Source organism: Watersipora subatra, chromosome 1 (assembly GCF_963576615.1).
Source record: "Watersipora subatra chromosome 1, tzWatSuba1.1, whole genome shotgun sequence".
Taxonomy (NCBI): domain Eukaryota; kingdom Metazoa; phylum Bryozoa; class Gymnolaemata; order Cheilostomatida; family Watersiporidae; genus Watersipora; species Watersipora subatra.
Window position 1 is genome coordinate 56441598 of NC_088708.1, and position 26841 is coordinate 56468438.

The following is a 26841-nucleotide window of genomic DNA, read 5'->3' on the forward strand; positions in this document are numbered from 1 at the left end:
TCCTTACATAAGGCTATGGTATCCACTCGTAGCTAGATGAAAAAATATCACAATTTGATTAAACATTTTTGTTGCATATAATAATACGCTGGTGTTTGTAAAGGAACTCGCTTAATTCTTCCAAAACGTCTGTTTAGTGTTGGGCGTCACATTGGTTGCTTGAGCCTTTTCCAGATTGCCTGATGACTGTTCGTTTGTATCTACACAAAGAAGTACGTATTTTATATTAAGAGTTGTGCCATCTTGTTAGACAATTTTTATCATAGCAGGTAATGTTTTGTTTGTACTACGATAAAAAAGTTACGATTTCTGAAAAGTAGCGTTGCAAAGCTCATAACTCAGACTATTTAGCGATACCACTACTACACTTTCTCACCCAAACGCTTCAAATTTTGTTTAGCTTGCCAACGGAGTATAATTTAGCTTTTGAAATATTCTACTAGGCTCTTACTATTATGCATTACGTAAGCAATAGTGGCATTTAAAGAACTCCAATTTTTGTTAGCAATTTGCAATAGACTCTCTCTGCAATGTCTTATAAACAGATGAAGCCATCATTATTTAAACTAATGAAAATATTCATGTGTCAACCCAAACATTGCATATTTAAGCTGGTTTCACTTAATTGAATATTGAGTTAAAGTTAATTTATTGTTGCTAAAAATTTATTTTACAAGAATATGTGGATTTATAAAACGCTACTCAGTGCTAACTGAAAACAGCTTACTATTCTAACTACAGGTTATTCGATCAAAAATTTTGCTGTTTGCATCATTTTGTATTAACGTGGTTTGTTACAGCTATACGCTGCCATTTTTAGCTGAAACGTTTAGTGATGTGACTTATTAATTAAAGACGAGTTAGATTATTACATTCATCGTAGAAAAAGCAAATAGAGGATAATGATTGATGACAACGTCAAAGTTGCTGTTCGGGTATGTATTACACTCACATTAGTATTTGAAGATCTAGCTTTGAATGTTAGGTCTTGCTCGCGGAAATTATTTGAGTGCATGCTTTTGTGCATAGAAACTGTTTAGATGTAATGGTCACCATCTACTTGCAATTCAGCTCATGCCTTGAATCTCTGTAGGTCTTGATGCTGTATTACCTTTACACAATAGTTGTCAAGTCTGCTAAATGCTTGGTAGAGTTTTTTGTTTTATTAAATACACGTGCTCATTCGAGAATTGGTTGTAATACAACCGACACAAATGTGCATGTATAGGCTGGAATATATTTGGTTTAAGTTTTAAAAAGTGAAATCTCAGTAACAGTCTGACAATCAGTCTTTAAAGCTAGTAACTGCTTTTTGTGCCCAAGATAATAAATGTGGATTGACAACCAAGTCAACTTTTACAATGTATTATCTTATCAAAAAGGTCCTTCCGCTAAAACACTCTCAAATAATGAGCGAGTGGTGAAAAGTACTTTTAAGTTTAAGTTTATTGAGGTACTTTGAGAATTTTAGACAGCCCAAAATAGTAGGCATGAGGGCACTAAATTCATGATTGTTCTACACAATACGTCAATGCTCTTTTGAATCTTTAAAAACATTTTAAAATTTACATTTTACAAAATCAAGCTGATCGTTTTGCTCTATAATTCTAATGTTTTTGTGTTGATTTTATCAACCTAATTGTATTGTAAGCTTAAGAGTGGGTACCAGACTGCTAGGGCTGTTAGAGTATTTCTTCTGTATTAGTAGTCACGTAAAGTAACGCTTTGCTTACTGTATTCGGTGAGAAAGTAGGCCTAATAGTCAATTTGTGATTAATTTTTAGTTCTTTCCACTTTTGAGCTCATTTAAGGATTGAAAATTACTAAAATCAAGTTTAAAGCTTTTTTATATTTGATGCTTTAAATCTGTGAACATCTAACCGCAATTGCTCCTGTGCTAAATCTCATGAACAAGTGCTCAAAAAAAATTCTATACTAGGAGGAAGACAATTTGTGGTGGCAAACAAATCGAAGAAACAGGAGAAATCTGCAAACAGATTTTTGATACAACTTTTTAGAGAATCTTCAAGATATTTCATTTGCTATTTGAAACAGCGCCAAAACTATTAATGTTTTATTTGCATTAACAATGCTATATTTTAGGTTTGTTTTATACAATCAAACCTTTAGGGTATGTCATCAGTTGGAGTCGTGTTTTTCTATGAGGTTGTTGCTTAGTCATTGTAACTCAGCTAGCATGAATTGTACCAAACAGAGCTGAAAGATCAATACGATAAACAATGCTTAATTAACCGTGTTACAAATCTAGCATTTTTTTTTATATCGACAAGTTTCAACTATTTATCTTTGCTTCCTCCAACACCGTATTTCTCATCACTACTTTGGCAACCAGCAAGCATGCTCTGTAAGAAGATGGTGCAGTTACACTCAGGTGTCATTCGTGAACCTGCCGTGATGTACGTATTATGATGCAGGTCAGACCCCTGTTGGCTAAAGAGACGGTTTCAGGGGAACAAAAATGTGTTAAAGTACTAAAGGACTCTAAGCAAGTTCTTGTGGGAAAGGACAGGCTCTTCACATTCGATCACATCATTTCTCCTTTGGAGAAGCAGGTGAGACTGCAGACGAGACTGCAGACGATATTCACTACTTTTCCCGAGGGCCCTCAAAGACCAGACTACACTTCTGGTTGCTAGCTTTTATCATCAATAGACTCCTTAGTTTCTTTATACCTTTCACATTAATCGCTTATAATCCTCTTAAATCTAATTACGAGAGTTATTGTGCGTGACTATTCATCTCGATAAATCTATCTTCTGCAGGATACACTATACGAGAGGTGCATAGACAGCCTAGTGACAAGCTGCCTTGAAGGTTTTAATGCCACAGTATTTGCCTATGGACAGACGGTATGTCAGAAATAGCATTTTAATTTCATACTATGGACTCGTAGAGTGTTTTCATCATTTCTGAATCTCAAAACTGAATGACCTCTAGAGGTCATGTCGATAATGAACATGCTTTAATGTTTGCAATTGGATGACAAATACATGAACTGGAACAACCAGTGTTTTAGAATACTCCATTATTGTAAGAGACAGATCTTTATTAACACTTATGCACAATACTGTTGTATAACTGATATAGTGAAACTCAAGATGATGGACAAGTTAAAACATATGAGGAAGAATGATGCGTGTGAAATTGCCTTTTCTCAGCAATATCTTGGCAATAGGGTACCTAATGCCTCAGCTGGTAATTGATTGGCCAAGTGACATTGATTAACTGCTTCTAAAAATACTGATGAGGGCCTTGTGGGGGCATGAGACCATCGTTTATTCACCTATTGACTCAAATACCAAATATTTTATGTTCTGTCAATCAGTCTTCAATATTTCCAAATATTGCCAAAAGTAACAATTTTATTGCGCTTTTATGTCTATGCTAAAGTAGTGTACATGTACTTGTAATTGAATAATTCAATTGAAGTTGAAGATATATGCGCAGACATGGACTAAAACCTTATCATCATTCTTGATCTTTGCTTCTAAATGATGGCGTCAGCATCGAGTTTTGAATGACAGATTATAAATGGCGTTTATTCTACCGTCAATCTTACAAATTGTAACGTAAAATTTAGTAAAATGAAATTTGTTAGGTTCAAGAATCCTGCTATATGTATACATATCCATTGTTTGCCTAGTGTGATCTTGGTTGATTAATAGTATTTTGTTAGACTAATGTAACTGTTACCTGTTCATTTTGTATAACCTGCAGTTGCTCATACTGGCCTATATACTAATAACAGTGTCTTTGAGATTTCAATGACTATTAATGTTTTGCTGATCACTTTTTACCTCTTCCGGTACACCCTTATTTTGGATACACAGCGGGTAGACTGTTTGTCTGCCAGTGCTGCAGGATACCGGAAACTTTGATTTTTTAATCAATTTGAAGATATAAATTTTTTCAGGGTTCTGGAAAGACGTATACCATCGGTGGGACTAGTGCTGCCACCCACACTGATGAAGAACTCGGTGTAATACCACGGGCTTTACAAAGACTATTTCTGTTAATTGAGGTGAGCTTTCTCAGGAAGTTGTCTGAGCAGCTTATCAATTATTAAGAGAGATAAGCTGATGCCGCGTTCCTGTTGACGTAGAGTATAATCTCTTGTTGAGATGATGCTTTCTCCTTCGTAATACATACTTCAACCCTCCTTGACGATTCTATGTTTATCACTTTTATTCTACGTGACGAGATGAAGATTCGCAATTTGAGATGAGTTGGTCACTCTATTTGCATAGGCGCATTCTAATAATATTTGCTTAGAAAAATTGTGCTCATCCCCTCCTACCATTCGACACAAATACATATGAAACCATGGCGTGACGTATTGCGTTATTCCGGAACGGATACCTTTGAGTGAAGGACAACATTAGCACCAGCTGTGTTTGTCTTTAACACTCGGTGTCTTTTTCCTACTGAATTTTTCTTTTCTTATAAAGGAAATATGATGCGTTTTGCCTCATCAAGCCATCACAATAGAACGGCTTACATATACTGTTTGCACTAGATTGTACTAGCTTTGGAACATATTTTAGGAGGCGTTGTTATGAGTTGCGTAATAAGTCTTATGTGAATGATGAAAAAATAACTGCTTTTAAAATGTTGAGATTACGCAATAATTAGTTTTCAACTTGGGCGTTTCATCATTTTCATAGTTAAAAAAGAAAATTACTCTATTGCGGGATTCACATATTATAGCTTTTTCTTGCAAATTTACAAACCAGAACAAATGTGAACTCTGGGGTATCTTGAATGTGAAATTTCAAACATGTGATATTTGCTTAAAATGACAGGTGTATTAAAAATGAAGCAAGACTCAAATAGATCATTTATCGCTTATTTTCATAGCTAACATTACTACACTATCGGTAATGCTAGTATCATCAGACTATCTGTATAGTTAGTATCATCAGACCATCTGAATAGCTAGTATCATCAGACTATCTGTATAGCTAGTATCATCAGATTATCTGTATAACTAGCATCATCAGACTATCTGTATAGCTAGTATCATCAGACTATCTGTATAGCTAGTATCATCAGACTATTTGTATAGCTAGTATCATCAGACTATCTGTATAGCTAGTATCATCAGACTATCTGTATAGCTAGTATCATCAGACTATCTGTATAGCTAGTATCATCAGACTATCTGTATAACTAGTATCATCAGACTATCCGTATAGCTAGTATTATCAGACTATCGGTATAACTAGTATCATCAGACTATATGTATAGCTAGTATCATCAGACTATCTGTATAGCTAGTATCATCAGACTATCTGTATAGCTAGTATCATCAGACTATCTGTATAGCTAGTATCATCAGACTATCTGTATAGCTAGTATCATCAGACTATCTGTATAGCTAGTATCATCAGACTATCTGTATAGCTAGTATCATCAGACTATCTGTATAGCTAGTATCATCAGACTATTTGTACAGCTAGTATCATCAGACTATCTGTATAGCTAGTATCTTCAGACTATTTGTATAGCTAGTATCATCAGACTATCTGTATAATTTATTGGTGAAATGAATCACAAATAGATTAGGCATAAACAAAAATTGCCGTTGTGATATGCAAGGTTTGTTTACAACACATATTAGGCCAGCGATTGGGTATTTTTTTATTTCCTATATTTTCATCTCGTATTCTTCAGTTTAAAAAACCCACGCTTTAATGTGTTCTTTATGATGTATGCGTTGCTATTTTGGCATTACACATGACAAATCTGTACACAAATAACAAAAAAATATAAACTATAAACTTGTTTTTCTTTGAAAAATACCTAACAATATATGCATATTAGCTATCACCTTGTTTTTGACTTCAAAAAGTTTGAGAAAGCAGCTTTATCTTGCAGCGAAATTTGAGGATTTTTGATCTTGAAAAATTGTTATAGAATTGTTAAAATTTAAACAAAGATTGTAATCAGCAGGCAGTTCAGCTGAGACAAGTCAGTTTAACTTTCATAACAAAAGATTTTGTAGAACCAAGGCTAAATTATGCTTTAGTAGTATTTTCTTCTACCAGTCCAATTTATTGTGACTTCATAGTTTACAATTTTTTGTCAAAGTCGATTTTGCTGTTCAATAGAAAAATTTGCCATAATTGTATATTAGTTAACTCTATAGCTGAGGTTTTCGGAGTGTGAAGGAGACCGGATTAGTTTAGTCTGTCAAACTTGTTTAAAGTTAGTTTTGGTTCCTTGCTAGCGGCAGCTCATTTCAGTGGCTGCCTATTGATTTACATGACTAAATATACTTACCCAAGGGTCTCTGTTGTTGCCATGTATTACAGGAAGGAAGAAGTGAAGGCATAGAGTTTCAGGTGTCCACCTCTTATCTTGAGCTATATCTAGAGGACCTTCGGGATTTGCTTGATGTGAGCACGAGCAGTAAAGACATCACTATTCGTGAGGATGATCAGGGCAACACCGGTATGTGTCAGCTAGCATCTACGCTGTTGCAACATTTCCTGTCAGCATGTTTCCTGTCAGCATGGTTTCAGAGGCCTACTTAATAATTGAGGGTAAAGTGGACTCTTTTCTTTTGTATGCGGTATAAATTTGAGGATTCTGGGACTTGGGTGAACTTAAAGGTGTTGACAGGTTTTCTGGAATGGAAAATATGGTAGTAGCATTGCCAAACGCTACCTTTTTGAACAATTGCACAATGAAGAAATTGGCCAACTCACGAGTCTATTGCGAGCATAAAGAGTTCAATTTTTATTTGAAATAAATCTTTATTTAGTATTAAAACGGAAATGCATGACATATATTTTGATACAAAAGTATCTTATGATAATCACAAGCTGATTTTATGACCATCTGTAACCCAGGCGTTAGAGCACGCAGTTTAGTTGGTGTTTGAGTCTCACAAAAAGTTGCTGATATCATGACAGTCGTTTAATTTTAATGCTTCTCCGCTCCTTTAATAACCTTTAAATGTCCTTTTTCAAATTCACTTTTATACCAGAGGTTAACAGAAGAACTCACAAGTAGTTAGCATTGCTATCGAAAAAACTATTTTTGTTAGATTATTATTAAACCATTAAATTATAATTGAATAATTAAATCAGATTTTTCATGTTATTGTGAGGTAATAATTTGTTGCTGTACATAGCTTGCTGCAACAACACTCGGGGGTTGGAGGACCTGACAAAATTTGTGGACGTTTTCTCTTTCCATTTTCCTGATTTGAGCGGATATCTGGACCCTGTACTCAGGCACTTGTGGTTTTATTGTATGTTGGTTAGGACATGAAGTATCATAGTTAATGTACTGTTATTAACAACTTCTGTCATTTCTCAAACTCGTTTCCAATCTTTAACTGCCCAGACAAATGATTGATCAGGCAGCAAATATTCGATCAGTGTTTCACACTGTGCTCAAGAAAAACTACATTGCACTCAACTCGACCATTTTTTTGTGGTTCATATTTTTCTGTTTCATTTTGTGCCAACAGATACACAGATATGCATAATATTGAAGCTGTTCTTTTACTCGACTTCTCATAACGTTTGAAGATAAGACTATTGTTTTCCGTGCCATTAACCTTAAAATAAACTACTTGTAGACTTCATACTGTTGACTGCGTGGGCGCAAATAGTTTGAGTCCATATTTTAAAGCTTAAAAAACTTTCAATGAAGCGCAATCAGGTGACAGAATGTTTGAGGATCTGCGCAGGAAACTTTGCTCTTGAAGTTGGCGTCACGGAGATAAGCTTATGCACGTAGAAATATTTAGTCATGTGGAGCCAAAACTGATGAAAATGCTTTTGATCTTTAGTTTGTTTATCTGATAGTTTGAAAATACATTTATTTATTCTTGTTTCTAACGAGTCCATACTTTACACCATTTCTGAATTATGCTCCTCACTTCTCTATGTACTTTTATTTCTAACGCTAGTTAAGCTATTAAAATTTCACTCAGGGTAGTAGAAGATCTGCTACTAGCGGCATTCATATTTGACATTTGACCTTTTAATTGCTTATCACACATTAAAATTATCCTCTATATAAATGCACAATGTTTGCGTTTATTCATTTATTGTTGCAAAATCTATTTGTATGCACAAACTATATGTTAACAAATTTTACTACATTATGTTTTTATTAAAGTGGTGTCGGGGATGCGGGCAGTACCTTGTAAGTCCGTGGACGAAGTGCTCTACTGCCTCCAACATGGATCAGCAGCCAGGCAGACTGGTTCTACTCAAATGAATGAGCATTCCAGCAGATCACACTCTGTGTTTACTGTCACACTAGGTAAGTGTTCCAGCAGGTCACACTCTGTGTTTACTGTCACTTTAGGTAAGTGTTCCAGCAGATCATACTCCATGTTTACTGTTACTTTAGGTAAGTGCTCCAGCAGGTCACACTCTGTGTTTACTGTCACTTTAGGTAAGTGTTCCAGTAGGTCACACTCTGTATTTACTGTTACTCTAGGCAAGTGTTCCAGCAGGTCACACTCCGTGTTTTCTGTCACTCTAGATAAGCGTTCTAGCAGGTCACACTCTGTATTTATTGTCACTTTAGGTAAGTGTTCCAGCAGGTCACACTCTGTGTTTACTGTCACTCTAGGTAAGTGTTCCAGCAGATCACACTCTGTGTTTACTGTCACTCTAGATAAGTGTTCCAGCAGGTCACACTTTGTGTTTACTGTCACTCTAGGTAACTGTTCCAGCAGATCACACTCTGTGTTTACTGTTACTTTAGGTAAGTGCTCCAGCAGGTCACACTCTGTGTTTACTGTCACTTTAGGTAAGTGTTCCAGTAGGTCACACTCTGTATTTACTGTTACTCTAGGCAAGTGTTCCAGCAGGTCACACTCTGTGTTTACTGTCACTCTAGGTAAGTGTTCCAGCAGGTCACACTCTGTGTTTACTGTCACTCTAGATAAGTGTTCCAGCAGGTCACACTTTGTGTTTACTGTCACTCTAGGTAACTGTTCCAGCAGATCACACTCTGTGTTTACTGTCACTTTAGGTAAGTGTTCCAGCAGGTCACACTCTGTGTTTGCTGTCACTTTAGGTAAGTGTTTCAGCAGGTCACACTCTGTGTTTACTGTCACTCTAGGTAAGTGTTCCAGCAGATCGCACTCTGTGTTTACTGTCATTTTAGGTAAGTGTTCCAGCAGGTCACACTCTGTGTTTACTGTCACTTTAGGTAAGTGTTCCAGCAGGGCACACTCTGTGTTTACTGTCACTCTAGGTAAGTGTTCCAGCAGGTCACACTCTGTGTTTACTGTCACTCTAGGTAAGTGTTCCAGCAGGTCACACTCTGTGTTTACTGTCACTCTAGGTAAGTGTTCCAGCAGGTCACACTCTGTGTTTATTGTCACTCTATGTAAGTGTTGACAATCTATTCTTGAAGTAGGACAAGTTGTCAATTAAAAATGACAGAAATTGAATACAATTATCTGGTAGTATAAATTATATCTCTCTGATAATCTCTGACTCAGTTCCACCATCACCAATATACTTGTGATGGTTGTGTGAAATGTATTTATAATTTTTAAAGGTTTGGTGTCTAAATAAAAATTGAATAGTTCTGTTATTGGGCCCCTCAATGTTATTATTAATATTGTATATCTTGAAGATAAACATAGGTGATTAAATAAACATCTAAAAAGGAATAGAAGTGTATAGAAGCATAATTGAAATTGGATGGTTAAAGTTGTGCCTCTTTTGAACATCATATTCTCTAGCTACAGATCTTTAACCAAGTTCGTCTGTTCAATGAGTTTTTTGCCATGTGTTTTTGTCACGAATCCTCAAGTTTAAAAATAACACATAAAGCATCACTAGCTGGCCATCTGGACATTGAATTGTTGCTATGCTTTTAGATCTAATAATATGTTACTAATGTGTGAAATGAGTGATAACATTTAATGTACTGCAACAACTTACTCCGGTCAAAAATAATCAAACCGACAAGGTTAAAAAAGCATGCCAAAGTTGGAAGGGGTTGATGATATCAACAGGATGTATCTGAGCTGGTAACAAATATTTATCAGAGAGATTAAGTTTAAGATTTTTATTGGCAGTTCTGGTCAGTTTAGCACCAGAAAGTGATCCTACCTCCTAATAAACAAACAAAACTTTTAAGTTATATGTTGAAAAACCAGTTTTAAATGCTATATCATAGCCAACCAGTAAATATTCGTTTAATTGAAATGTCGTATCCGCTTCACAGTGTATTAGAATCTGCAGTTTTTTCACTAGCAAGTGCCAGTTACTCAAGCTATTAAGATTTACTAGAATCAATAAAAACTTTTTATTTATAAGTTGTCAGAACTCAAATTTTCAAAAAATCTGTAATGGACCTGAGAGCCTTGGTGATGATCATGCACAAGGCGGTCAATTGAGTCACAAGTGAGGAACTCAAAAGGTGACTGGGCTGCACATTTCTATAGAGCTGTCATCTGCTACACTGATAACAATGCTTAGATCTATAGATCTGGCATCTGATTCTACCTTTGAGGCCAAAGATTTTCTATTTTTAATTTTCACTAAATTACGCTGAAGTATGTTCTATTGGCAGAGAATGTCTCATTGTGACCTTATCTATAGTCGGAAAGACGCTGAGATTAGCCCCGAAGCTGCTTTGCATTCCCAGTACATCACTCACCTCTTCAGCTGCTCTACGGATAAGAATGGGAGACAGCGTTACGTTGTCTCAAGAGTATTAATGTAGGAAAGTCAGTCGTAGGATAGGCGTTATTACGTAAGATATGTCTTTGAGACGGTGTTTCGTCACGATGCTTCCTGGAGACCACAGGTCAATCGGCTTTGTCTCTGTGACAAATGCGTGAAAATTCCAAAGTGGTTTAAAAACGGCATAGTTTAGTGATGATATTCATGCCTCTTATCGTTATTGCTAAGAGACAGTAAGATAATTTAGCTTTTGTTCGGTGTTTATGGGTTATTTTAATGACTATTATTTTAGAGCAACAATGGAGGGCAGAAGAAACTAGCCAGAATATAACAAATGATAGCCTGCCGGGTATGTATGGATTCCCTGGCATTACTACTGTCATTAAGCTTAGTTAACAATTGATAGGCCAATAGTGTTAGGCCAATTAAAATTGAGTTTATTTTGTAAAAAATTAGAAATTTTAAGAGTTTGTGTTATTGATTGAAACCATATGAATGTTTGGCATGACCTTCAAAAGCCAATAATTCAATAATAGGTAAACAAAATTACGGTTCCTCTGAACTATCTCCTCCATTTAATCAAGAAGCTTGTGAAAGATATAGTTCTAAAACTTGACTCTTTTCGACCTAGGTAGCTTGCTGATGACTACTGCTGCTATCATCCTGTTGATAGAGCACTTAGCCTGGTCATCAAGGGCTCTAGATATGAGGAGAATCTTATGTCAGACAATCAATTTCTAGATATACTTGTGATTCAGCTGTAAGATGACTTTGTTCTCTAGCGTATGAACCATGCAAGTCTTGGTGTTTCAAGTGTCTCCGCTGTTGACACACGAACATCTATTTAGTGCTTCCGGTTTTTTATTGGCCAGCTTGTTACATCAGGCAGGTGATGTCACCCTGAATTTGCGAAGGGATGTATCTTCTATCCCTTCTCGTATTTTCCTTGTGGAGCAATAAAACTGTCGGGGCTCAAAGTTTCACTTTTCCTTTTAGCAATACAACTATGTCTTGTCGGTATTTCACTTTCACTTTGTTTTCTGGAGCAATACAACTGTGTCTGCTCCAAGTTTCACTTTCACTTATCCTTTTAGGGCAATACAACTATGTCTGCTCCAAGTTTCACTTTCACTTATCCTTTTAGGGCAATACAACTATGTCTGCTCCAAGTTTCACTTTCACTTATCCTTTTAGGGCACTACAACTATGTCTGCTCCAAGTTTCACTTTCACTTATCCTTTTAGGGCACTACAACTATGTCTGCTCCAAGTTTCACTTTTACTTTTCCTTTTAGGGCACTACAACTATGTCTGCTCCAAGTTTCACTTTCACTTATCCTTTTAGGGCAATACAACTATGTCTGCTCCAAGTTTCACTTTCACTTATCCTTTTAGGGCGCTAGAACTATGTCTGCTCCAAGTTTCACTTTCACTTTTCCTTTTAGAGCAATACAACTATGTCTGCTCCAAGTTTCACTTTGTTGACCTCGCCGGTTCTGAGAGAGCCCATAGGACTGGCAATGTTGGTGACAGGTTCAAAGGTCAGTCTTACTTCTTTTCACACGTTCTGTGCACTAGTGTTAGTACAACATTGATTGCGTGTGAAAATAAAAAATGAGTGATGAACCAAAGAATACTTATGAATAAATAATGCATTTGATGTGGCCTTCAGCTTTGGCTACACCGTGATATGTTCATATCATAGCTAAAAGCACTATTTAAAAGGCTACAGTTGAATGCTGGAATGTGGTAATCGCTTTTCTATTGTTTCATGATTTTGATTTGTACGAATGTGAGCTGAATGCCGGCCAATATGAGGTCGTAGCAAGGTTATTGGATATATAAAATATGCAGAATATACAATGACAATATTGATAATGAAGTTCTTGATTTAAAGCACTGCTCTGTAAGAGTATATAGTCGGCTTTAAGTATTCCTAATAATGTTTTTATTGTAAAACAAACATTTTTTGACGATAACGGCATAATTTTCATTTCATTGAAAAAAGTGTTTAGTGTGCTCGGTTTGATGAAAATTAGCCAATGAGAAGCTAATTATACTAGAATATTCTGCACAAACACAAATGGCATCGGAAGTGCGCTCTAAGTATAGAGTCATTCTTGCATTATTGATGCACGCGATCTGCTTTAGTGGACGCAGTGATTTAGTTCGCATTGTGAGGGTTTTGAGAAGGCTGCGCATCTATAACATCGCGTTTGTGTCGCATCTTCAAAAATGTTCATTTGATTTTTAGGAGATGTTGATCAGAAGTGCACTATTTTAAAGTTTTCATTTTCAAAAGCCTTTGTGAGCAAATGCGTATAAGTCATAGACCTGTTTGTAAGTGCTGACCTATCTATTAAAGATTATAGTGCTGCTTTTCTCTTGGTTTTTTATATTAAAATATGTTATTATGTTCATCATTTTATTACTCATTAGTCATGAGTGCTCAGCATTAATTAATGAGTGTCAACACCTGAGGGGACTCTTTTGTATATGCCAGCTTGTTTTACTTACAAAATATTGGATTAGAGTTGGTATGGCAGTTGGACCCAAACATTGTTCAATCTATTTTCATCTGACAAGAAGATAATTTTTGTTAAAGTACACAAACTTGTGTTCAATAAGCACCTGGTAATAGTAAATATGCATGATAAAATAGGGGATTGATAAATCATTGCGCTGGCAATCACCTGTTCACCTTGTCTATACTATTCAACGGAGCCATCCATGTATATAACTACCACTCAATGCTCACACCTGTCAACCATACGCTACCAGGCTGACGATTAACAGGGTTCAGTACATTTTAATGATGCTGTTGAGAGGCCCTTTCGGGCCCATGGGCTTTCTCCTCCACTCATATCTGCCCTTTCGCTGCCTGCAAAACATCCTGTTTTTTAATAGTTTTAATTAATGAAATTTTGCTAGCATTTACTAGACTGTTCAACTCAATTGTCATATCAATGTGGAGAAGCGTGTCCTTTCCGCGCCCGGTAATGAGGACGCCAGCTGACTCATTCCAATGGATGCTGATTAATAGACATAACTGAGGATATTCTCACCAAGCCATGCTGGCACAGTCTCTCGCAGGTCGTTAGATGTTCACCTTGAATCAATTTTATTTCACATCCGCATGCTAATATTTTATTAGCTGACAAATTATATTTCTCACAAATTTCAGAATTGCTGAATGAATGAAATATGAATACAGATTATATAAGGTTACGCGCAGTTCACAGCTGCATAGTAGTGGGAAACGTGCATCACAATTTCATATCAATGGCTTTACTCCAATCAACCTGTTTGAAGTAATATTTAGCATTAAATTAAATTTTTACGGAGGTGGATTATAGAGCATCTGAACACGTGAAGCAGTGATAGAGTGAAGGTGGAGCATTGCGAGTCCCAAGGTGTTAAACCGATGCACTTCATAGGCGTCTATAAATAGCCGAGATGTTAACAGTTTGAGGGCTTCTAGGAAACGACAACTGTTGATATAATGCGATGCATTCACGAGCCGCAGTCCTCTCATATATCAATTGTAAGAACAAGCGAGTCCGGTCGCTCCCAACGCCTCCCTCCCCTGATAACATCACAAAAAGCGATAGATTTTTGGACCCCCTACACTCATACCTTTAGCTTTGATGAAGAGTCTACACGTGACACTATCTTTACCTCAAACTGAACCGTATACGTGCGCCTGTGTAACAAATGTTTAGGAATATTTCGGTATGCTGAAAACTCAAAGCTACAATGAATATGCTACAATGTATTTACTTGAATTCTGTAGTATAGTGTGTATATAGTGCTGACATCTAAACTGTAATTACTTGATTGCTAGATAGCAACAGATTTGCCATCACTCACTTGATAGGTAGTCGTGTTATCATGATAATACTGCAGAGGAGCAGGTCTGGTTTGACATGAATTTAACAAATGGGTCTGCAGTGCATAGCATTGCAAATATGCTAAATATCGCTTTTATATGATAAGTACTGAAAATTAGGTAACCATGGTACTGTAAGCTCTCAGTAGAGTGATAGCCATGGCATTGTAAGTATTCAGCAGAGGGATAGCCATGGTACTGTAAGTACTCAGCAGAGTGATAGCCATGTTACTGTAAGCTCTCAGTAGAGTGATAGCCATGGTACTGTAAGTACTCAGCAGAGTGATAGCCATGGTATAGTAAGTACTCAGTAGAGTGATAGCCATGGTACTGTAAGTACTCAGCATAGTAACAGCCATGATACTGTAAGTACTCAGCAGACTGATAGCCATGGTACTGTAAGTACTCAGCAGACTGATAACCATGGTATTGTAAGTACTCAGCAGACTGATAGCCATGGTACTGTAAGTACTCAGCAGTGTGATAGCCATGTTACTGTAAGCTCTCAATAGAGTGATAGCCATGGTATTGTAAGTACTCAGCAGAGTGATGGCCATGGTACTGTAAGCTCTCGGCGAGTGATAGCCATGGTACTGTAAGCTCTCAGCGAGTGATAGCCAGAGTACTGTAAGTACTCAGAGGAGTGATAGCCATGTTACTGCATGTACTCAGCAGACTGATAGCCATGGTATTGTAAGTACTCAGCAGAGTGATAGCCATGTTACTGCATGCACTCAGCAGAGTGGTAGCCATGGTATTGTGTGGGAGCCCCGATTAGCTCCTCTGTTTATGGCTTAGCCATGTATCACTCATCATCATGTACATAGATGTAGCGCTTGCAGTCTTCTATGTTATATAGCTGATAAAGAATAGCGCTCAGGAAATAAGCGTTAACGCAAGGAAACATATCTGGCTAGACAGACTTGACACCCAAGAAATCGTACCATACTTGATGAGTTGTGATTTGCTTTGTAGAATCTATCACAATAAATACCGGGTTATTGGCCTTAGGCAATGTTATCAGCGCTCTTGGGGACCCTAAGAAGAAATCATCTCACGTTCCCTATCGAGATTCGAAGATAACGAGGCTTTTGAAAGATTCTCTGGGAGGCAACTCCAAGACATTAATGATCTGCTGCATCAGCCCTGCTTCAAGCGACTTCGACGAGACGCTTAATGCACTCAAATATGCAAACAGGGTTCGTCAATCGAAATCACTTTATAAATATGTGAAAGTTAATTAAGCGTTGATGGTTGAAAGATCAGTGGGGCAAATGAGATGGGAGATGTTACGAGGCCATGGTAGAACGCGTGTGTGTTTATTTGTGGCTCAGAGAAAGTAATTTCCTTTATGATTAAAGACGGTGTGAGTATTCTTATATGACCTGTTCACCATCCCACTCATTCAACTTTCTCACTCGCATGGCTGCCAAGAATTGCTAAGCTTCGTGGCTTTTCTCATGAATAAACTTGGCTGAGTAGCCATTGTTTGTTGGCTAAATGCTAAATACATATCTGGTCGTGGTCACGCAAGCATATTTCATATTTTTATTGTTATACATTATTGTAGGCGAGAAACATAAAGAATAAGCCAGTGGTAAATCGAGATGTGCAGTCCATTGGAATGGAAGAAATGCAAAATGAGATTCAGGTAACCCAGATACCATGCATGTGTTTATGCTTGTGTTTGTGAGTATCTATGTGTGCGTGCGCACGTGCGTGTGTCTATGGGTATCCGTGTGTATGCGTGTGTCTATGGGTATCTAAATGTATGCATATGTCTATGGGTATCTAAGTATGAGTGCCTCTTTGGGTATTATGTGTATGCGTGTGTCTATGGGTATCTGAGTGAGTCTGTTACAATTCGTACTAAGAATGCTTGATTGATACTAAGAATGCTAATTGAGAGAATTAAAACAGAGCTAATTAAAAACTCTTATATGGCACGCAGTGCTATTAAGTTTAAAGTGAGCTGTGTGTGACAGGGTTAATCTTATCATAAAGGCTAGGCATTGCGGGTGGATGCACCTTAACTTGTGTTCTATTCCATAAAAGCTAGGCATTGCGGGTGGATGCACCTTAACTTGTGTTCTATTCCATAAAGGATAGGCATTGCGGACGTATGCACCTTAGCTTGTTTTCTATTCCATAAAGGCTAGGTATTGCGGGTGGATGCACTTTAACTTGTGTGCTATTCCATAAAGGCTAGGCATTGCGGGTGGATGCACCTTAATTTATTTACTATTCTTATGAAATTATGAAATTCATAAAATTCAGTTTTTCAATTCTGATTACAAATGACAATGGCGCTCGATCATCTGTAAAACTGCTTTATACACTGAAGGGCGATGGCATCCGCCATGTTTCTTTATTGCATTAAATGATCTATTAGTGTTACTCCTGTTTAGGCAAGAACCAGATGTCTGGCTTACTGCAGGAGTGTTCCTGATAAAGGCCTCTCGCATAGCACCATTAGTTACTCATTACAATTCAGCTCGCCTTGCGGAAGGCTATGTAGCGACTTGCTATGTAGCGACGTTAATTATGACAATATGTTAGATAATTTTAGAATAAATTGTGCATTTTTCAGATCACTCAAAACAAAGTTTACAAGTAAACAGCAAGTCGTGTGCCACACTACTATATAATCAGTCAGACTCTATCTTGCTGCTGTCCATTGGCCAATAGCTAAGCATCTTGCTGCAGTCAACTGACCAATAGCTAAGCAATTTTTATTTTTTTCGCAGTTATTTTGTAAGCTTACCTTGAAAACATTTACAAAAAGAAACAGATATGCTGAGTTTTAAATCATGTTTGTCCCTAACTGTTCAATAATTGATTCCGCTTGGCAGCACCAAAATTAAATGTTAGAAATGGCTGGTGTAAATCAGGTGATTGCGTGTCAGAGTTTACATCAATTTTCTCAGAATGTTTGGCTACACAAGTGCATGTCACAATCGTCTAATACGAAAGTAAGGCACTCGCGAGCTGATTTAACGATGCAACTTTTGTAGTAATTTTTGACATATTCCAACAAGAGCTGGTATTTGAGCAATTCATAACATGCGCTCCACATAATTATTGAAACTGGAAAAGAGAGTTAGAGGGCCTGATGATAGGGCCTGAGCCACAGCTGAGCTGAAATACTTGAAAAACGTAAAAAACCTGGACTGTATGCTGATGTGTACTCGATTTGGCTGCGGTAATGCATTTTAGAGTTAAACATTGAAAGCCAATGCCACTCTTGAGTTACTGTTTATACATGATAGTTTATACACAGCAATTTCATGTTGTGAAACCTCTTACAAATTTGTCTCCTGTAAATCAAGTTTATACACAGCAATTTCATGTTGTGAAACCTCTTACAAATTTGTCTCCTGTAAATCACTGCTTATTCAGTTAAACCAATACTAGGTCAAGGCTAATATTTCTGCTTAGTGTTTATATCTAATTGAACAATGGTACTAGAACGACGCCATTGCTGAGTGTTTTTCACATTACCAACGATTGTTTAACTTTGAACTTCACAAAAACTAAGCAAAAGATTAGATAAAATAATTTTGTAAAAAATTTTTTGATTATTAATGTTTTTTAAGCTTACAAGAATCGATAGCTCTTACAGCACAAATTTCCTGATCTCCATTTTCATTTGCCAGATCATAAATGCAACATTATAGTCAAGGGACACAACTTCTATTTTTACATTTTTCCTCCTTTAACATGTGCTTTTGCAAGCTATCATCTGCAATTATTATATTATTAAATAATTTATATAGGTAAAATCACTCTAGACAACATGTGTGCACAATGTAGCAGAGACTGTTTGCGACAAAATATAGGTGGTGGTACCATATATGGTAGTACCAGAAATATCCAGACAAAGTTTTTTAATAGGTATCAAACCCTCTTCAGCAGTACTGAATTAGTTTATATAAAAATACTTTCAACTATTTACTATTTTGTGGAGGTGTGAGGACAATTAGCAAATTCTAGATCCAAAGCTAAAGTTAGACTCTGCGTCAAAAAGAGCTATGTCACTAAACATACGACAGCTGTATCTGGTTGGTGACTCATGTCTCTATAGGGTAACTGTAGAGTTCCTGGAGTGGGTGGTAGTGCTGTTCCCTAGGTCATTGGTATTACTATTAGCTATTCCTTTACCTCACAATTGCCATGGAAGTTGAATCACTCCGTTTCCCTGATTAATCACTCTGTTGTTTCCAAGATTTGTCTCATCATATTCTTAGTGATTCACTTAGAATGATACGAAAATCTCCTTTTTCTATGTAAGAGTATTGGAGATGTGTTTTGTGAGCATGAAAATATGGCCTGTCGAGACAATGGAACGTGTAGGCTCGTCATAGAGTGAGTGGTGGAAATATTCGACGTTATTCACTTACTTACTACATATGCCTAGTTTGATTTTTTGTAGTTTGTGCATTTAGTACGATTTACTGATTTATATGGTTTGTTTTGAATATTAACCAGTAGTGCGATAAAACCCCATTAAGTTGCAGTATACTATCTTGCTGCGATTTAGTAGTTCTATACACACACTAAAATCAGTACCCTCTGTATTCCTTGAGATGAATCTGCCTACAGTTTTTATCTGTATTGTGGATTTGAGGGAATGGTTGTATTTATTCTCTAGTGGGTTGTCTGGCTCATCTGACGCAGTGTAACGTCGAGCAAAGCAATGATATTGAGCAATAGAATTGGTTGGTTAGGCATATTTAGGCTTGGCGACAGACTCCCCAGGCTCCTCTCTAGACTCCCGCTATTAACTATTCTGTCAGTCGCTGACCCCTCAGTTTATCCTTGAGTCTCCTAAAGACAACGACAGCCAGTTCTAATAGCTATGCCACACGTGACTTATATGACAAAAATCACTTCTTCCATTTATTGATGCAAGATTGGTTGCTGCTTATAATTGCAGTTAACATTATTGTCAAAAATTATTTAGTTATAGCCAGTCTCTTCTATAAAGATTCTTGCATTTACGTGAAGAGTTATCACCACATAGTCTGAGGACTATATTGCGCAGGTAATAAACTCGAATGAGAAACAGAAATCTACTGAAGTCACAGCTAGGGCTTCTCTAACTTTCACATAGCTAGTTGACTCTGGTTCAGGTCTTCTCTGGTCTGCTGAGCTATTGTAAACTTTAGTAGTTATAAGCATGTATAGTACAACATTATTACAACTTTTTATGGTAAACATTACTAGATTTACCTGTACAACTTATTTTTTTATTAATACAAGAAACAATTCCATGAATTTTAATATAATTCAGTGAAAACCGACTTAAGAACTGTAATGGAGGGTAATTACATGGGCATTGTACATTCGAAACCTAGATTCTGGTTTGCTTCATAAGTGTATCCGATACTCTTAATAAATAAATAAACTTCTAGTAGAGTATTTTACTGGCTAGACTGTAACTCTGTACTATACTCTGCTAGTTGTAGACACATGGTCAACCAATTGTCTGTAAATATCAATGGCCAGATGCATTGCACGAAAAACAGATTTTAATAACTCCGTGTTGGGAATTCAATGATGAGAAGCCTTTAAACATTGACTCTAATTGTTACAATTATTTATGATATTATTATCATACATATTAATAATATTATGGACACAACTGACGAGCTCAAAAACAATTATAGTCATTGCTTTGTTGCTCATATAAAGAATAGCTGGTTATAATAACAGGTTATAACAACCGCCTGGTGAACATAGGAATCTTCAAAGATGTAATGAAAAACTATTTAAACTTTGCGTTATTAAGTAAAACTGCTTTTCCTTGTTAAAATGTAACCATGAGAAGCAGACGGAATCTGACTCATGTGTATTCCTCATCGGCTTACCTTTGCCACTTCCTGTTTCACCTCATTGGTCATTGGGCTATCTGTAATTTGTGGCAACGAGGTGGACATCCTCCGCTGCAGCAATTTTACAAAATTTTTGTTTTATGTATATTAGCCAACTTTAGACTGCTTCCAGAACAAAAAATAGTTTTATACTAATAAATATATAGAATATATAATATATATTCTATATATGATATATGATATAATATAATAATAAATATAATAATAGATAGTTATAACAAATGTAATATACAGTCAAACATGGATAACTCGCCCACGGATAGCTCGAACACATGGTTAATTCGAACGGTTTCTTTGGTCCGTTCCCACGTAATGATAAATTGCTATAGATAACTCGAACTCAACTCTGTTAACTCGAACTGTTTTTTGCCCAACGGCTACCAAAACGGTTGTTATCGCTTTAGAAAATCACTTTATTCCAAGCCATAGAGGTAAACCTCAACTTTTCGCAATTCATAAGCATCGTTATTACCACCATCGGCAAAATATTTTTGTCAACGACTTTTCTAAAGGTTTGGTGAAATTTGATTTATACCAAACATCCGCTTAGCGATCACCCTTCGGAAGCAAGGTAAAGTGAGGTAATCTTTGCATAAACTTCAAGAAAAATCGGCAAAATTGATCGTGGGTAAAACGCTCAAAAGAAAAAAATGTATTTTCTTTTGAGCATTTCAACAACGATCAAGTTTTTTTGCCAATGTCAATCTAAAAAACGTCCTGGCAATAACATCACCTCAAACAACAAACCAATCTCAAGTGATAGAAAAATCTCTATACTTTTTGATAAAAACGTTTTAAACTTTACATTAGAAGCATTTAATTTGAAACAAGCCATTTGTGCTTTTGATTTATATTATAGTTTGTCCATGTATCTACTAATAAATAAGTAAATACATGGACGTGTGACAGGGCTCTGATAACTTGAACGCTCTGATAATTCGAACACTTTTGCTCGGTCCCGTGAAGTTCGAGTTATCCATGTTTGACTGTATATAACATACTATAATATATAATGTTATATCATTATAACAGCCTTTCTTCATATCATAATCTATGAAGTAACTTTGGACAAGTTTATCTATGTAAGGCATTTACTGATCACTTGCTAAATGCTCATCTTTGACATGTGCCAACAGGTTGAAATGCTGGCATGTGCCAACAGGTTGAAATGATAGTGCATACATTAATACTATTATGAGGTGTCTGAGACCTCACACAGGGATATGTCTCTTATTATCTAAATATTGTCGCCTGCCATGGCAATTCTCCAGGGGGCTCTGAGAGAAGACAATGTTGATGCTAGAAAGAAACTTGCTAATAAACAACATATATTTGGTGAACTAGACGCATCAGAATTCTGTCTGCCACGGCCTTCAGTTCTCAACCTGTGTAGTAAAAGTACGGCTGTGCGTCTGTTAGTCATTAAATTCAGGATAAAGTTAATGACGCAGGCGTTGCATCTGTCGACTAGCATTTTGTATTTCTTGTTGCTAGGCACTAAAAAGAGAACTGGAGATTAAGGACTCGTTGCTAAGGGAAGAGACTAATTTGTCAGCCCGCACGGCAATTGAGTCACAAGTGGCACTCAGTCTACAGGATCGAGAGGATAAAATAATCAGGTAGTGATTGCATTTCAAGGTGTAATATTTTATTGCTCCCAGAGAAATACTGCCCGATGCTGATTATCAGTCTCACCTTCCCAAACTTTCTCTACCTAAATTTAATGTTTTTATTTTAAAGTGCTGTCATAAGCCTGTTTATAAGATTTTAGACGAGAAGCCGCAAACTTTTTAATAAGCTACACTTTATAACCAGAACACTAGTCTCGGAACTTCTTCAGGGTGTGATAATTTATTCTACCGAGAGAAAGCTCACACTACCAATATGGCCAACAGTTGTTTCTAATATTTTATGAGATCTTTTAAAAATAGCAGCTGAGGCATTTTCTAACTATTCAGATATTAATCATGATACATGAATGAAAAGAAATAGATTGTCTTATTTTATTAAGGCCTTCCATGTTTCGATGCAAAGAATACCTGATAGCATAACGCCAACACAATATTTTAGTCCATCCCTTCTATTTTTTGAGCCTCTTGGGATTCGCTGATCAAATTTTACTTGTAAATCTGCATACTAGATTTTACCTGCTATCTATAGTATCACAGTGTGTTCACATTTTACTGTACAATATAAAGAGTATGTGGAGCATATTTGAGACCATCTCAAGTATTGTGGAGGTGCGGGTTAAATTTAACTGTGTAAAGTGATTGTTTAAAAGATAGAGATATATATCACGTTTCGTTAAATTCTCGATATACAAATTTTATATGAACATTTTAACAAAACTTCGTAAATGTAAGTTTTGAGCTAGTCAATAAAAAATTCCTATTTGGTTTATTTCGCATTGCATACAGGTTTGAGTAAAAATAATGTTCTATCATTTATTAAGCGACAAAGACACTATATAAATTATATATACCGTATAAGAAAACATTAGAATTTTTTGTGTGTTCATTATGGGTATACAGACGTTGATTGGTGATTATTTTACTTATCTCTTGCAGCCTGCAGCGGACATCCGAACTGTATGAAGCACTGCTGAGGTTGGCAGCTGACACTCTGACTCAGATTGACAGCAAGGAGTCAGTTAAATCGAGTACAAAGTCAGCCATACAGGATTGGCTGAGACAATGGCACAATGCGCAGGTATCATCTCGAGCCAGTCATGGACGGAAATAGTTTTATAGTGCTATCTTAAACCAAAGTTTTACAGAATAATTTCCTTCCTTATGATGCAGGATTTGCATTACTTGTGGTGTCTTCAGTTTTCTTGTGCGATTTCTTAAGAGCTTTGTGTTTTATTTCTCAAAAGGCGAGTCCGCTAGTTGAGGCTGCGTGCATTTTCTAACGAACTTCCATCACAAATTAATAGCTAATTTTATACCTCCTCGAAGTGCCAAGTCATTCATGCCGACTGGCTAGCTGTTCACGCTCTGAGGAGAGTTTCCTATCCATTAGTCGTTTCTAAAGATGTTTGCAGTCGTTTCCTTTTATCGCAATAATAAATCAACTTTGTGTTATATAATTAGATCGTTGACGAGTTTACTCTGTCCCGCAGTGACTCCAGACAATTAAATGAAGCTAGAGAATGGTTGTATGACTAGAACTTCAACTTCTGGCCTTTTTCTGGTTTGCACTCTTGCTGAAACGCTACTCTGCCCTCTATCGGTTTGATATCACTTGCCTTCCAGACAGACCTAGGAATATCTCATGTTTGGAATTCTGGGTATTCTTACTGATTCGGTCACAACAGCGTCAGTTATTTTATAAACATCTGTGTTTGATATGAGGCATAAGGCATCATGTTCGCTATGTTGTTTTGGTACTATGCATTCTAAATGTATGAAAATGTATTTTAACTCCTTTACATCACAAGCCAGGGGCTGTGAACTGGTGCTAATTTCATTGTTTATTCGATCGTTTCTCTTGGTGGACTTCAAATCTTAGTAAGTTGACATTGTGGAAAACTTTCTGACTTTCCTCAGAGAGACTGGGATAAGGTAATAACATGATAATCTGTGGCGCGGAAAAATAATGAAAAATGCAAAACTTAGTTTGTTGATCTTGGCTTGAAATTTTCAACTCAGATATCTGACAGGATAAGGCAGGCGGTAGCTAATGTGGCATGTTTTCACAAGTAGCAGGTGCATTTTGTTCCATTGTGTTTGAGGATATGCCAGACCGATTTTGAGATGAGTTTTTCAAATAACGTATTATAGCCAACAAACTTCATCTTTGCTAGAATATGGTGACTTATAGAATTTGATTAAAATATAATTCTCAATAAGAAGATATAAACTGGCCGCTTGAAAGCGATTCGAAATATTTTCTCATCAGGTATAACTGTAAACTCTAAAGTTTGTGTTGGAATGTCCTATTAATGACTAATTTACATGTGAGCCATGACACGATGTTCGCGTCTGTCGAAAGTAACTCATAAGGAAAACATGATATCAAACTGAGTAGCTTGGCTGCAAATTCCTGTCTTCACGCCTCATATCATCGGTTGTCTACTCACTGGATTGCAAAAGGGAAGTTGATTGAGCGTGTAACAAAATGACTCGGATTGAGGAAAAGAAAATTATGTTGAGCTTAGGGTCGCTTTAACTATAAAAATGTTGTTTCAGTCTTCTCTGCTTTTTCATGGTGATTTTTGTTTTGTATAAAAGTTGCTAGAATGCTTTAAACCTTTTTAATTATTATTACGTAGCAAAACTGATAAACCATAAACACTTTAATATCAAATTATTTTATTATATTGTGATATAGTTTCACATTTATTATACTTGGATACAATCTAGAAGTACTAAAATAAAATTTCGTGTTAGAATGTACTATCCTAAATAAATGAGTTTTTAAAATATCTATATATATTCATGGTTATTTTATTTACTTATAAAACATATCATAAATAGGAAAAATAATTTTTACAATTTTTAAAAGTTTTGAGATAGTTTATAGGATGTAAATGAGTCATACATGCTGGAGATGAGTCACGGAAATGAGTGAGGATTTATATAGTCATTTGGTACACTATAATAAGATGCGCGGCAGCACCAAAATATAACTAACCAATGATAGCGAAAATGCAGTAGTTACTAATACTTTTAGAACATCAATTTTGAGCGAAGTATATGTTATCCATATTTTTTGGTAAATTTTGTGGCATAGTCAAGATTGGCGTTTTATTGTTTCTCACTCACTGCATATCTGGCAATATCAGGATATTGTTAGCTAGAATATTATTAGCTACATGTATAGGCCTACAGTGTAAAACGGGTAAACGGGTTTGATTCAAAATTTAGAAAAACTAAATGCAAGTCTATGTAACTAGAGAAGGCAGCTAGTGCAAAACTGATAGCTGTTGTATACAGTCAAACCTCGATTTTTGATCAAGACCGCATGTAAATTTTTTGTATACAGTGTAAAACTTGACTGAATACATTTGTCTCGATATTTGAAGTAATGTCCAACATACGACCTATGAAATATTTTAAAACAACTAAAAAGGTTGGCATAAATTAAGAATAAAACATGAAAATAATAATAAATATAAACTAATTTTATTTAAACTTTATTTAGCGTAAGCTAGAGTAAATTACGTTGCAAATGTTTTTCCTTCTCACTCCACAACATGCACTTCCAAGTCTCTACAATTTTGTTACTTGTTACTCTGCACTTGTTATTTGTGTCTCTAAGGTAGAAGGTATCAATAGAAATCTCTTTACTGAATGTTACATTATTAATTTAGTTTTTGTATATAGTTTTTGTATGATATTATATAATTCATCTGTTTTAAGGTTATCTGCAATTACCTTAAAGAGGTATCACTGCATTTTGAGCTGTAAAAAAATTAAATAAAATATGTATTCTCATAAGGATGTCTATGCTAGGATATGATAGTTTTGACTTAAAAGACAAATAGGATAATATTTTAATGTTGAGGCTTTACTCTATTCTTTTGTTCTGCAAGAAGCATTCTAAGTTTGGCTAATATATAAAACAATAATTTGGTAAAATTGTTGTAGCTGAGGATATCCACCCCGTTGCCACCAATTACAAATAGCGGAATGACCAATGAGGTGAAACAGGAAGTGGCAAAGGTAAGCCGATGAGGAATACACATGAGTCAGAATTCGTCTGCTTCTCATGGTTACATTTTAACAAGGAAAAACAGTTTTACTTGGTAACGCAAAGTTTAAATAGTTTTATATTACATTTTTTAACATTCCTATGTTCACCAGGTGGTTTTTGTGCGTGTGTTGCTAAGCAACAAAAATACTTAATCCAACTGCTTGCGTCGGTGTGTTATTGTTTCGTAGATAAATTTAGATTTCAACGTTTCAGTACGAAGAAATGCTGAAGAATGATGAAGAGATATTTGCACAAAAGGCGAAAGAGATCATTGAGCTACAGAATCAAAATGCTCAGCTGGTGAGTTTGTGCTGCAGAGCTCAATGTAGTAGTGAAAAGCATTCATCTTTAGTGATAGAGTGTAGAAACTTAGTTGTGTTATGAGCTAAAAAGTTTGTTGCCCCTTGTAAGCTTGCTTGAAGAGTTCATCTACCCGCATCAATGAACCTACAGTACTTTGTTGACAGATAGTTTTGTAACAAGAGTCCTAACATGTCTATTGCATCCTGTTGCACAAAAGCTATTGCTAAGTTCATGGTGCCAAGTGTCTGGATAAAATAGTTTTAGTTTAATAGCTCAAAGTTTATCCAATCTTCCAATGTAAAAAATGGTGTAAAACATCAACATGGTCAGGTCTAAAATAGTATTTAAATTTACAACTAGACTTT

The 26841-nt window shown here is 36.1% G+C and overlaps 1 protein-coding gene across 1 annotated transcript in view; it reads left to right on the forward strand.

Annotated features, from left to right (window-relative positions):
- The first annotated feature begins 902 nt into the window (after positions 1-902).
- LOC137385844 (kinesin-like protein KIF27) overlaps positions 903-26841 on the forward strand; it is a 63776-nt gene continuing 37837 nt past the window's right edge. The window contains exons 1-15 of the mRNA XM_068072417.1: positions 903-935; positions 2436-2573; positions 2784-2870; positions 3935-4059; positions 6344-6474; positions 8158-8332; positions 11000-11038; positions 11609-11631; positions 12139-12234; positions 15558-15781; positions 16153-16233; positions 21971-22095; positions 23044-23179; positions 26068-26142; positions 26387-26473. Coding sequence (XP_067928518.1) covers positions 903-935; positions 2436-2573; positions 2784-2870; positions 3935-4059; positions 6344-6474; positions 8158-8332; positions 11000-11038; positions 11609-11631; positions 12139-12234; positions 15558-15781; positions 16153-16233; positions 21971-22095; positions 23044-23179; positions 26068-26142; positions 26387-26473 — 1575 coding nt within the window. The remainder of the gene's footprint in view (positions 936-2435; positions 2574-2783; positions 2871-3934; positions 4060-6343; positions 6475-8157; positions 8333-10999; positions 11039-11608; positions 11632-12138; positions 12235-15557; positions 15782-16152; positions 16234-21970; positions 22096-23043; positions 23180-26067; positions 26143-26386; positions 26474-26841) is intronic.